This window comes from Chiloscyllium plagiosum, chromosome 43 (assembly GCF_004010195.1).
Source record: "Chiloscyllium plagiosum isolate BGI_BamShark_2017 chromosome 43, ASM401019v2, whole genome shotgun sequence".
Lineage (NCBI taxonomy): Eukaryota > Metazoa > Chordata > Chondrichthyes > Orectolobiformes > Hemiscylliidae > Chiloscyllium > Chiloscyllium plagiosum.
This window is the reverse complement of record NC_057752.1, coordinates 818,349-831,363: the sequence shown is the minus strand read 5'-3', so window position 1 is coordinate 831,363 and position 13,015 is coordinate 818,349. Positions and strand designations below refer to the sequence as shown.

Sequence of the window (13,015 nt, the reverse complement as noted above, 5' to 3'; positions counted from 1 at the left end):
AAAGCCCGATCAGGCTGGGGTGACAGGTTCTCATTCCTGAAGGCCTTTTGTGAACCAGTTGGCACAATCCAGGAGATTACAAGATCACCTTCTGGTGCTAGCCCACAAATGACCAAGATTGAATTAAATTTGACAACATAGTCTAGTATGAGCTGAACTCTCATCATCTAAGTTCCTAGCCGGTACCACAATCTCTGAATTACCATACCCAACATGTCAGCAACAACTTTTGTGGAGCAAGTGCACATGCATGGACATTCAGCGATGAGAGAATAAGACTGGGCTCATCAGTGATACTCCTTGCAGTTGAATAGCTCAATAGTCATGGTCAAACATCATGTGAGATTAATCACCACTCATTTAAGGTACTGAAAGGTATTTAGCACTATAGAATTGTCCCCCAGCATGCAGAAAACATAAGCAAATATTGACAATGGGTAGGGTTAAGCTGGTTTGGGGGAGGGAAGGGAAATAATAAGCTAAAATTTGGTAAATATTTATAAATGCAGCTCATCTTTAAAATATAGCTTCAGTTTAGTTATTAACTTGACCTGAAGACTTGAGCCAAACTTGATGTTACTGGAAATTTCACTGGAAATCCTGGGTATACCACAAGCTGCTCACATTTGCCAAAATTTTGACAAATGAAGACATGCAAAGGGGGAAAAAAAACCAAATGTGCTCCTACATCACATTGCAGGATCCTGATAAAGTACTGAGATAAATCAAGAGGGCAGTAGTAACTACTTGGAAATTTCAGGTTCCAGTTTAATGATTGGCTTTCTTTCATTTTCCAAATAAAATTCATCACACACTAAACCAGGGAAATCTGCTCTGGAAGTAAATAAATTCAATGGAACTCTCTGGAGCAACATGGTTCCAGGCAGCAGCTCCATAAACCACCAGCAATCTATTTTAGGAGAGGTGCAATGCACTTAGAAATATCACATTGTTTTGTCAACCTAGTGGATGGTACATTTATATTATATTACAATTTCTTGACTTCATGCAATGGCCCTGCTCCCTCTCCTCTGAGTGAACTATTCCCTTATTATGAAGAGATCTACTGTGAAGAATCAATACTTTACTGTTGATTCTACCCTCAAGGCTGCATTATTTATACATCCCAATTGGATTTTCAAGGTAAAGCTGTGTATCAATAGACCTCCCAGGCATTGCTCAAAGTAAAGAAGGAATATATGTGTTATTCTGTTAGTGTTATGCTTCATCTAATCTATCACAAATTCTAATTGCTGTGAATTGGCATATCCTGATTAAATTAGAATTATAAACTAATTACTGTTAAACACACATCCTGAGGTCATATAAAAGTTAATTGTTATTTTGAACTTCCGGTTTTTTAAAAAAACATTTTCCTGCATGATGCTTGAATTTTGACATACATCGGATATCCAATCACATTGCAGTCTGGGATCTAGGGTGTAATCTAGTTTGTGCAGTTAAAACCATTGCACTGAATTTCAGGTTTCCGGTTAATGACTGGCTTTCTTTCACTTTCCAAAAAAGGTTGTATCTATAACAGTATTATTTTGAGATGCATGTTCGATGTAAAACTTTTGAAAGAACAGCTAGTGTCACATGATCTGTGACACTACTTGTGACATGCTATTTAATAAAGTCTGGAATTTTGTCATTCACAATGTATTATTCTGATAAGGTGCAGCTTTGTCCTTTTAAAGCAAACAAAATCTAATTAGGAAAGTAAAGAGAAGCTTAGCTCAAAGCTTAATTATCCCATGGTCAAAATACTTTGTAAATGTACTGTACACAATTCTTCCATCAAAATGTTAATATTTGTTCCTTTAAGGCTGCAAAGTTAATTGCTTTTATGTGAGTTCATGCAACAGTCAATTGAGAGACCTGAGGAAAGGTCACTCAACCCCAAACATTAATTCTGATTTCTCTCCAAAAATTCTGGCAGACCTGCTGAGCTTTTCCAGCAATTTCTATTTTTGTTTCTGATTTACAACATCCACAGTTCTTTCGGTTTTTAATTTGCATTTTAGTTCTGTTGTTTTGCATTCCTTTAGCTCGTCTTTGTCAACAATTTTCTTTTTGAAGAACTGAGATGCTGAAATTTGAGTGCAACAGTTAAATATATTGGTCAGGAAGCATGGGCATGATTAACTGTTTCATAAAAACAGTACATAAGTTTTCATTTCCTGTATGTCACACTCTCTTGGGTAGCTGTATGAGCCTGCACTTATATACCCTGCTAAGGCCTGAAATTAGAAGGAAAGTTAGTCATTACAGCACAATTGAATTAAGATCCTTGCTGCTGTGTATAAGTTCCAGGACCACAAGGGTGCAGGAAACGTATTTTGTGAATGATACACATAAAATTAACTTACAATTACCAAAATACTTGGGAGAATATGCATTCCATTTTAAGTTTGGAGGATGCAATCACTGTGAAAGTCAATAAGTTAAATGTATGGCTTAAAGATTAGTGTGGGATGCATGCGTTTCAGTTCATGGGCACTGGCACCATCACTGGTGTAGAAGGGAGCTGTTCTGTTGGGCGGCTTTCACTTGAATCGTGCTGGGCCCAGTGTTCTGTGAATTTAATAACTAGGGCTGTAGACCGGGCTTTATATTAATTGGGGGGGGGGAGGGGTGCATTCAGGAGGAGGGCTAAGTTGTCTTACGAAGAAAAAGGACATGGTAGCATGACAGGGAAACTATTTTGATAATGATACCCAGAATAGAACAGGAAGGGACAGAGTGTACCAACATTGAAAAAAGCTGCAAACAGAGTGAAAGGTGGAACAAAATGGCAAGAAAGGCAAAAGCAATGTCCTTTTACTGAAATGCACATAGTAATCAGAACAGAACAAATGAATTAATGGCACAAACAGTGGTTAATGGGTATGATCTTATAGTCATTCCTTAGACATGGTTATAAGGAGATCAAAGCAGGGTATGTAACTTTTTCAAAAGGACAGGCAGGAGTGGAAGAGTGGTGGGGTAGCTTCATTAGTAATGACATGAAATAAGTACAATAGCAAGAAATTATCTAAAATTAGATGATGTAGGTTCCATATGGGTGGAAGTGAGAAAAGACAAAGGGACACTAGCTGGAGTAATCTATTATCCCCCTAACAGTAACAGTAACAATAGAATAACACAGGAGATAATGAGGGTATGTAAAAAGGCAGCATATCAATCATGGATGACTCTAATCTTTGCATAGATTGGGAAAATTAATTTGGCAAAGGTAACCACAAAGAGGAACTCAGACCATATTCAGGACAGTTTCCTAAAATAATATGTTGTGGATCCAAGCAGCGATCAGGCTATTTTGGATCTGGCAATGAGACAGGTTTAATAAATGATCTGATTAAAATGTCCTCTTGGTTACAATGACCATAACATGGTAACATTTAGCATTCAGTTTGAGAGTAAGAAATGTGGAAAAAAACTATGCGAAACTTAAATAATGGCATTTACATAGAGATGAGGGCAGATGGAGTGGGAAAGGAGTTAGCAGAAAAGATGGATGAGGAGAGGTATAATGGCAGACATTTAAGAAATAGCTTGTGCCTCACAACAAAGATATATCACAGTGAGGGAGAAGGATTCTAAGAAGGGGATAAACTGAGTATGATTGACCAAAGAAGTTAAGGATAGTATCAAGTTGGAAGAAAAAAACATACAATGTGGCAAAGATTTGTGATAAACCAGAGGATAGGGAAAGGCATGAAAATTACAAAAGATTACCAAAAAGCAGAAAGAAAAGAAAACTGAGGGCAAACTAGCAGGTAATATAGAAACAGAGAAGAAGAGCTTTAAGGAGCAGGATAGATGAAGGAGAACCAGTAGATGTAATATATTTGGATTTCCAAATGCCATTCGATAAGTTACTGCACAAAAATGTTACATAATAAGAACTATGATATGTGGGGTAGTATATTAGCATGGATACAGGATTGGTTAATTACTAGAAGACAGAGTTGCAATAAGAGGAGCATTGTTAGGATTGCGAGGTACAACTAATGGGGTACACAGAAATCAATGCTGAGGCCACAATTATTTGGAACTATATTAATGATTTGGATGATGGAAGTGAATGTACAATCACCAAGTTTGTAAATGACACAAAGTTAAGCACAAAAGTAAGTAGTAGTGATGAAAAAGCTAACAGAGGGTTATAGGAAGGTTGAGTGAATGGGCAAAAACACCTGGCAGATAGAATATAATGCGGGAAGATAAGGTTGTGCACTTTGGCAGGAAGAGTACAAGAGATGAAACTTACTTAAATGGGGAAAGAATGCAGAAAGTTGCAGCACAGAGGAATTTGGGAGGTCCTCATAGACAACTCGCAAAAAGCTAGCATCCAAGCTCAGTAATAAGGAAGGCATGTGGACTGTCGACCTTTATTTCAAAGGAAATAGAGTATTTATGTCTTGCTAAAAAATAGACAAGGCAATCGTCAGACTACGCTTTGAATACTGTGAACAGTTTTGTCCTCTTGTCGATGATATGCTGGCATTGGAGGCAGTCCAGAGAAGGTTCACTGAGTTGACTCCAGCTATGGAGGAATTTTCTTATTAGGAGAGAATGAGTAGCTTGGGCTTGCACGCATTGGAATTTAGAAGAGCAAGAGGAGACTTCACTGAACCATAAAAGATTCCTAGGGGACCTGACAGGGTAGATGCGGAGAGGCTGTTTCCCTTTGTGGGAGAGTCTAGGACCAGAGGGTGTAATTTCAGAATAAGGGGTCATCCATGAAAGACAGAGATGAGGAGGAATTTCATCTGAGGGAAGTGAATCTGTCAGTTTTCTTTTAACCACAGAGGGCTGTTGAGGCTGGGTCGTTAAGCATATTCAACGTTAAGATAGACAGATTTTTAATCAGTAAGATAATCCAAGGTTATGGGGAAAAGGCAGGAAAGTGGAGTTGAGGATTGAATGGTGGAACAGATTTGATGTACCAGATGGCTTTCATCTACTCCTATATCTATGGTCTTATGGTCTATGAGGAATGTTTGGGGCACAAAGCTTCTTTGTTGCTGAAATTCCTTTGCCATTATGAAAGTTTGCTCAGTTTTCTGTTTGGTGATTTGACAAAACGTGAAAGGAAAATAAAGAAGAAAAACAGAATGACCATCTCCAGTTCAATCTATCAGTATACTAATTTCACTACTGAAATTGGAAGAAGACAGAGCAAATTGTTTCAGAGACGGTGCTTCAGCACTTACAGAGAAGAGTAGCAAAATTATACTTGTAGAAATATCTACAAGAAGTTTGTGGCCTTACCAAATACCAAATTCTTCTAGACAAGCACTCAAAAATATTTTTCAGTAACATGAGCAGTTAGACTTTCTCAAATACATTCCATTGTGCCATGAATTTACCTTCTGCCAATCCCATCATGCCATCTGCCCTGCTCACACTCTTCTTCCTGCGATGTTTCCTTCGGTTTATCTGGGGTGAGGGTGGGGAGTCCAGCTTGCTGCTTGAGGGACTTGAGATGCCTTCACCTATGGTAGCCCCTTCTTTGTAAAGGAAAACACAGATATGAAATAATCAGTGCTGCAATTCATTTAAGTCTCTTTTTCTCAAAGTATAGTGTGGGTAATAGGAGGCCATTTTGTCCACCCGACCAAATTTTTCTCCCCTACCCATGAATCAAATTGAGGTCCACTTCTCCTTGCATTGCGAGCCACTCTAGAGACTGGAACACAAAATCTAGTCTTTCAATGGAATGCAGAACTGAGGGAATGCTACACTGTTGTTGGCACGGTTATTCAGGTAGAGCATTAAACAAAAGTTGTGCCCACTGATAGCAACCAAGGTTGGAAACCTTGGCCTACCTTGCAATATGAAGCCAACTGTGGTATCTCCATTACTACAGTGCCTAAAATGATTCAATTCAGCATTCCAGAAATCAAATTTGGGTTCTTCCTGTTAAGGGCCGAGTCTCACCTCATGGAATTGGTTTTGCACAAAACAACATGTTGTTTTATTTCAACATGAGAAGTCATAGAGTCATAGAGATGTACAGCATGGAAACAGACCCTTCGGTCCAACCCGTCCATGCCAGCACCCGGCCCATATCTCTCCAAACCCTTCCTATTCATATACCCATCCAAATGCCTCTTAAATGTTGCAATTGTACCAGCCTCCACCACATCCTCTGGAAGTCTTTTTTCCCCCTCAGGATAATGAAGTAATTTGCTTTTGATGATAAGTTCTAAATCCCAAAAGGAATTACCTCTTACTTAATAAATTATGAGCAGATCAGCCCTTGATCACTCCATACCAAGTATTTTATGACATTCAAACTCAGTAGCAGCAGCGTATACTATCTACAAGATACAGGCCAAACCAAGTATTCCAATTCCACTGGAATAAAAGAACGAACTGCAGACTCTCTGAAATCTGAAACAAAGACAGAAATTGGTAGGATGATGTAAAGCAAAACATTAACTCTGCTTTCTCTCCACTGATGCTGCCAGACCTGCTTTTGCACTGCAGAAATTCATCAAAGATCTTCAGACAGACCTTCTAAACCCAGGACCACTTCCATCTAGAAGGACAAGGGCAGCAGATACATGGGCATACCACCACCTGCACATTCCCCTCCGAGCCACTCATCATCCTAAGTTGGAAATATATCACTGTTCCTTCACTGTCACTGGGTCAAAATCCTGGAACTCCCTCTTGAATGGCATGTGGGTCAACCCACAGCAGGCTGACTGCAGCGGTTCAAAAAGGCAGTTCATCGCCACTTTCTCAAGGGTCAACTAGGGATGAGCAACAAATGCTGGCCCAGCCAGTGACGACTACATTTCACAAGGAATAATAAAAAGGATTTGCATTTCCCTATCTATAATTTATTTGTATTAGTAAAGTGCAGCCTTGTAATTGTCAGGCTAGAAAGCAATTTCTCCATAGTGCCTCTTCATGACAGTGTGATCAAATGCATAAACCTGTTGGATTAAACTCCCAGCAATTTAATATGCTGTTAATTTTGCATCTTATTTAGTTTCCATTGTATAATACAGTTGGTAGCATTGTCACAACTTGAGTCATAACGTTGTTGTTTAGATTAGATTAGATTCACGACGGGCAATCTATCATGGCCAATTCACCTGACCTGCACATTTTTGGACTTGTGGGAGGAAACCGGAGCACCCGGAGGAAACCCACGCAGACACGGGGAGAACGTGCAAACTCCACACAGTCAGTCGCCTGAGGCGGGAATTGAACCCGGGTCTCTGACGCTGCGAGGCAGCAGTGCTAACCACTGTACCACCGTGCCGCCCCTTTTTTGTGTCTCATGAAGCCATGATTTGGACTGGTACACCAGAACAGAGGATGAACTACACTGTCAGAAGGACCATCATAGAGATATACCTATTCAGCTCTACCTAGCTAAAGCCTCTGCAATAATTCTGTGGCTATTTTGAATCATTACAACAATGAACTGTACTTCCAAACATTCTCCAGAAGGGGTCACTGTTGACAAGTTTGTACCAATCACCTGGTCCCAGTTCTCTCTGCACTGGAAATAGCAGACAGCAAACATCGAAGTCGAGAGTGTGATGCTGGAAAAACACAGCAGGTCAGGCAACAGCTGAGGAGCAGGAGAATCGATGTTTTGGGCAAAACCCTGCAAGTTCCCCTCCAAGCCACTCACCATCCTGACTTGGAATTATATTGCCATTCCTTCACTGTCACTGGTCAAAATTGTCAAACACCCTTCCCAACAGTGCTGAACTCCAGCGGTTCAAGAAGGAAGATCACTGCCACCTTCTCAAGGGCAATTAGAGATGGGCTGTGAATGGTGGCCCTGCCATCAACATCCACATTTCATGAATGATTAATTAAAAACAAAGAGGCTATTTCTTCAGTTGTCATCCCCTGGTGGTGTGGTCTGCTTGGCAGATGTTGGTGGGCTTTTGTTAGCTTGTTTGGTTAGTTTGTGCAAGATTGAATTATGAAGCATAGCTGAGTGCTGCTAATGTGCTCTCACTCTTCTATTCCAGCATCAAATCACTTTGGATCTTACTGTTAAAAGAAACGACAGCTTCCAAATTACATTTCTGCAGCATAAAAGTCATTTGGACTCTGAATGTGATCCCAATGGGATTTTCTATGGGTTCACTGTCATTGGCCAGTGCACTTGAATGGCTATTGGTTTGATGGCACAATTACATATATAGTACAAATGACAATATTTTCTTCATACTGATAGCACTGAAAACAGTCAGTCTTTACCTCTAGAACTCAAAATAGTATTTTAAAAATTGCATTCCAACAATATATTTTCAACTCTGCAATATATATTCCAAAACACTTCAGGTTAGTGACTGTCGTAAAGTATGCTAATGCTTCAACAAATCTGCACACTGCATGATTCTACGCAAAAAAAAAGATATGTTACTAGATAATCTACCCCAGTAATAGTATTAAGTAGTAGTATTGAGCTGAAAATGTGTTGCCGGAAAAGCGCAGCAGGTCAGGCAGCATCCAAGGAACAGGAGAATCGACGCTTCGGGCATAAGCCCTTCTTCGGGCTTATGCCCGAAACGTCGATTCTCCTGTTCCTTGGATGCTGCCTGACCTGCTGCGCTTTTCCGGCAACACATTTTCAGCTCTGATCTCCAGCATCTGCAGTCCTCACTTTCTCCTTAAGTAGTAGTATTGGCCAGAATGCTGGGAAAAGGCTGGGACTTGATTGATATAAGCAATCTGAGGGACACAGGTAGGATAGGTAGTGACAAACCTTTCCCCTCAATAACCAGGGTCACCGTTTTAAGGTCAGGAGCATGAGGTTTAGAAGGGTTTAAGGAACATTTCTTTCACTCAGAGAGTTGTGGGTTTCTGGAACTCACTACATAAAATGTAGTAGAGGCAGGAACCATCAAAATGTTTAAGTAATATATAGATGAACACTTGAAACACCACAGCATGCAAAGCTATGGGCCAAATGCTGGAAAATCGGTTTAGAACAGATAGATGTTTGATAACTGACATTTACAAATTAATCCTTCCTTATCATTAGAAGCTGGAACGCAATTTTCTGTATTAGCTTTCATGTATAGAAAATGATAGCTGGCATGCCCCTGAATTTGCTCTGCATTGGGAATGCTAATCATTAAATTTACCCTATGGGGACTTTCTTTCTTAAACGACTAAATAGTTTCAGCCATTCACTGCAACTTCTGTAAATTTTTAAACCAACCTGTTCAGATATGTTATGACACACCTCTGAAACAGGTGGGATTTGAACCTGGGCCTTCTGGCTCTATATAATTAGCAGATACACTTTGCTGCATTCAGAAGGTTAACCACCACACTGCATGGCTACTAGTTACTCATAGAGCTGCCATATTTTCCTTACCAGCAGTTTTTGAACTATTTTCACTCCACTGTTCACTACTAGAAATGGAGGAGCAGTTTGGGAACTTTCCTTTGACCTTGGTATCACCAACAATTGCTTGCTCAGCAACAGGGTCTAAACCACCAGCATGCAGAGAATCTGTGGGAAAAAGACAATCCATGAATTACTCAATCTTTAACTTCTTAAGTTAAACTCTTGCACTAACTATGGTGAAGCACAGCATTGTTAATACTAACGATCATTCAAACTACTTTTGCTGTGTTGTGAAATCAAATATTACAACTGTCAAAATGTTCTAAGTCTAGGGATTGAGAAGCAAATTCTTAATCCTCAAATGCACTAAAAAGATCAGAATGTTCGTCATTACCCAAAATAGGATTATAATGATATATACACATTTTTCATCTCTGCATTCTCACACAGTTGAGATCAAGAGTCATCATGCTGTCTCCTACTCAAACCTAATCACTTAATACGCACAACACACATTGACAAGTACCACATCTTGAATTAATTCTGAGCATTTTAGCTATCCAAAAAGACAAGAAGTTTCAAAGTGGAATAAAATATCTGGAGAAACTCAGCAGAGGTCTGGCAGCAGCTGTGGAGAGAGAAACAGAGTTCATGTTATTAGTCCAATATCACTCTTCAAATAAGTCATATTGTTAACTCTGTTTCTCTCTCCACAAGTGATGCCAGACTTGCTGAGTTTCTCCAGCACTTTCATCTTTTATTTCAGATCTTCAGCGTCCGCAGTACTTTGTTTTTCGTTTCAAAGAGGAATTTTGTACAGTGAAGATTTATTGAGTGCTGCCATAGAGCTTATATTGAGCTGTAATTACCAACACTTTCTTGCCCGCTGCCCATGAGTCCATTCAGGCTGGTGGAGGCACCACTGGTTGAAACAGCACGGGGTGGCCGCTTGCCAGGAACTTTAACTGTTGTCCTGAGAAGATCAATCTCTTTTCCATGGATGTTCTGCATATAATCCTGAGATGAAAAACAAGTAGAATTCACCAGGACTTGAAAATGCTGTTGGAGTGGTGGAGGAAATATGTTTCAAACTTCAATGTCTAAGTGGCAACCTGACAGAGTGGACCCCCAAGCTATTAGAGATTCTGCTTGATTTTCATGCCAGGTTGGTGTCCAGGTAGCAAAGTTGAAACTGACCCCCGCTGAGTAGCATGACAATTCAAAATATCATGGTGATATGATAATTACAAACTGCCCCATTTTCACTTTGATAGATTACAGCCATCACTTGTTCCAGTCTACTGGATTTCTACTTCGCAATTTCTCTCGGGCCACCTCCATTCACATTGTTCACACCATTCTGGCATTTTCCAACAGGGTAATTTCACAGTACAGAAATCTCTCATCTTGATGATACTGCTCATTGGAAAGTAGAAGTTAACAAATGATGGAGGACACAAGGAATTCACGGAGACCGTCAGTGTGATTGGGAACGTCTGTCGGAGACTCTCCTAATGATTGAGGGAATCTGCCAGAGAAAGTCTGGTGGAAATCCCCACAATATTCATAGTAATGTATGTGTATATTATCTTTTGGGAATTTGGATTTCTAAAACATAGGCAGATGGATTTTGGTTTCAGTTCTGTGAAAGTAAAATTTTCAATGTCACAAATTATTTGGAACAGTGGAGTGGCACAGTGGCTCAGTGGTTAGCACTGTTGTCTCACAGCACCAGGGTCCCAGATTCGATTCCAGCCTTGGTTGACTGTCTGTGTGGAGTTTGCACATTCTCCCTGTGTCTGTGTGGGTTTCCTCCGGGTGCTCCGGTTTCCACCCACAATCCAAAGATGTGCTGGTCAGGTGAATTGGCCATGCTAAATTGCCTATAGTGTTAGATGCATTAGTCAGAGGGAAATGGGACTGGGTGCGTTACTCTTCAGACAGGTCGGTGTGGACTTGTTGGGCCAAAGGGCCTGTTTCTACACTGTAGAGAATCTAATCTAAATAGTTGCTTAGTAGTACAGAACCTCAACATTGTTAAAACTTCCAAAGTAGCAGATTCAGTGAAGTAATTAGCAGGATACCTGCGGTGTTGATTGATGGAATGTTTACACTGATGAGTTCATGACTGACTGAGGAATCAGACCAATGGCCAGTAGATTAGTTTTACTTCAGTTCAGAAGAATCAGAAGTTCAGTTCAGGAGAAAAAAATGTCTGCTTGGAGGAAACTACATGTTCAGTTCAGGAGTATGGTTTACACCCTAGCAGAAGGATTTTAGTATGTGAAGTCTCCAAGCAGTGAGAGTTTGTGAAGAAGCTCTTGAATTGTCAGAATCAAAAGGAAATTTCGGCCAGTGGAACTGAAAATAAGTTTGGGCCATCAAAATTGGAAAGAACTTTTGAAACAGTCTCAACAGTCTTAGGATGAAGATTGAAAAGAATCAGTTAAGTAAGAAAGTAAAGAGTTAAGGGAGGAGTTACGTTTCTCTGGGATTTGAATATCTGTAAAAGATATTGCAAGGCAACAGTTTACAGCTTTGTTTTGCTGTTTATGCGATGCTCTTTCTAAACTGGCAAACATGTATAGCTTTGTTTGTTTTGTTTTGTTTTCTTTAATTTAATCAATGTTAAAGAAAATTTATAGCCTCGTGTGAATATGTTCGGTGACTGGCCACCACTGCAACCAACTGCAAATTATTAAACTTATGATCCATCAAGCCAGGTTGCATGCTGGGAACTGACTTGTCCAGTATTACCAACAAATGGGATTATAACATATGCTCCATTATTTATAATTAAGAAAATTAAGAAGCTGTGGAAAGATCACCTAGGGCTATTAGAGGGATTCATCACATTGCATCCACCTGCACTTCAGTAACAAAATATACTATACATTACAGAGGATAATGATCCTGATGTTTTGAAAGCAGCAAATTTTCCAACCTACCAAGAGCAATGTCACATACTGCTAATTTAACCAAAACACTGTTTTCCCAAGCATGAGAGATGTGATTTTCACAGGCACACTTGCTTTAGCTCCAAATCCATTTGTGGAACAAAAACATATAAAGTATACTTACATGTAAACTTGGATGATAGGACAAGATACCATTGTTACACAGTGTAACATATTTCTTCTTCCACTCTTTGTTTAGCGAGTTTCCACTCCTCTTCAACAACACACCCTGTAAAGAAACACACCTTAGAAAATCAGGATCAGTGGAGAAAATCTCTGTCTCCCACACGAGCTACTCTACGCATTGCTCACTCAAACAACTCAGATCTAGAAAAACTGAGGGTGTTCCGTCTTTCTTGTAACCCAGATTATGATAAGTTTGTTTGAATGTCAAAAGGATGGGATAAAATGGACAGAGTAGACTGTTTCTAATAGTTAAGGAGTCTAGAGCAAGGGACCATGCACACAACATTATATGCAAGTTATTTAAAAAGATGGCAGGAGAAACATGATAACATGGAGAGTTGTGAGGCTGTGGAATTCATTTCCAGGATTACTAGTTGAAGTGATGGAAATATTCAAGATCTGATTGGATAGATGAAAGAAAATGGGAACAAGTTAGATAAATATGATTTGGATTATTGCTCGTATGGAGGGTAAACACGAACATGATTGGCTGTACCAAATAGCCCTTCTCCTTGTTGTAACTTAA

The 13,015-nt window shown here is 39.7% G+C and overlaps 1 protein-coding gene across 4 annotated transcripts in view; it reads right to left on the bottom strand.

Moving 5' to 3' along the window:
• The window catches only part of LOC122543279 (arf-GAP with GTPase, ANK repeat and PH domain-containing protein 1-like), a 200,698-nt gene that overhangs the window by 23,743 nt on the left and 163,940 nt on the right, over positions 1–13,015 (bottom strand). For all 4 annotated transcript variants that reach the window (XM_043681772.1, XM_043681769.1, XM_043681770.1 and 1 more), the window contains exons 10-13: positions 12,428–12,532; positions 10,216–10,363; positions 9,374–9,511; positions 5,379–5,519 (exon numbers count right to left, since the gene is read on the bottom strand). In XM_043681772.1, the coding sequence (XP_043537707.1) occupies positions 5,379–5,519; positions 9,374–9,511; positions 10,216–10,363; positions 12,428–12,532 (532 nt within the window). The remainder of the gene's footprint in view (positions 1–5,378; positions 5,520–9,373; positions 9,512–10,215; positions 10,364–12,427; positions 12,533–13,015) is intronic.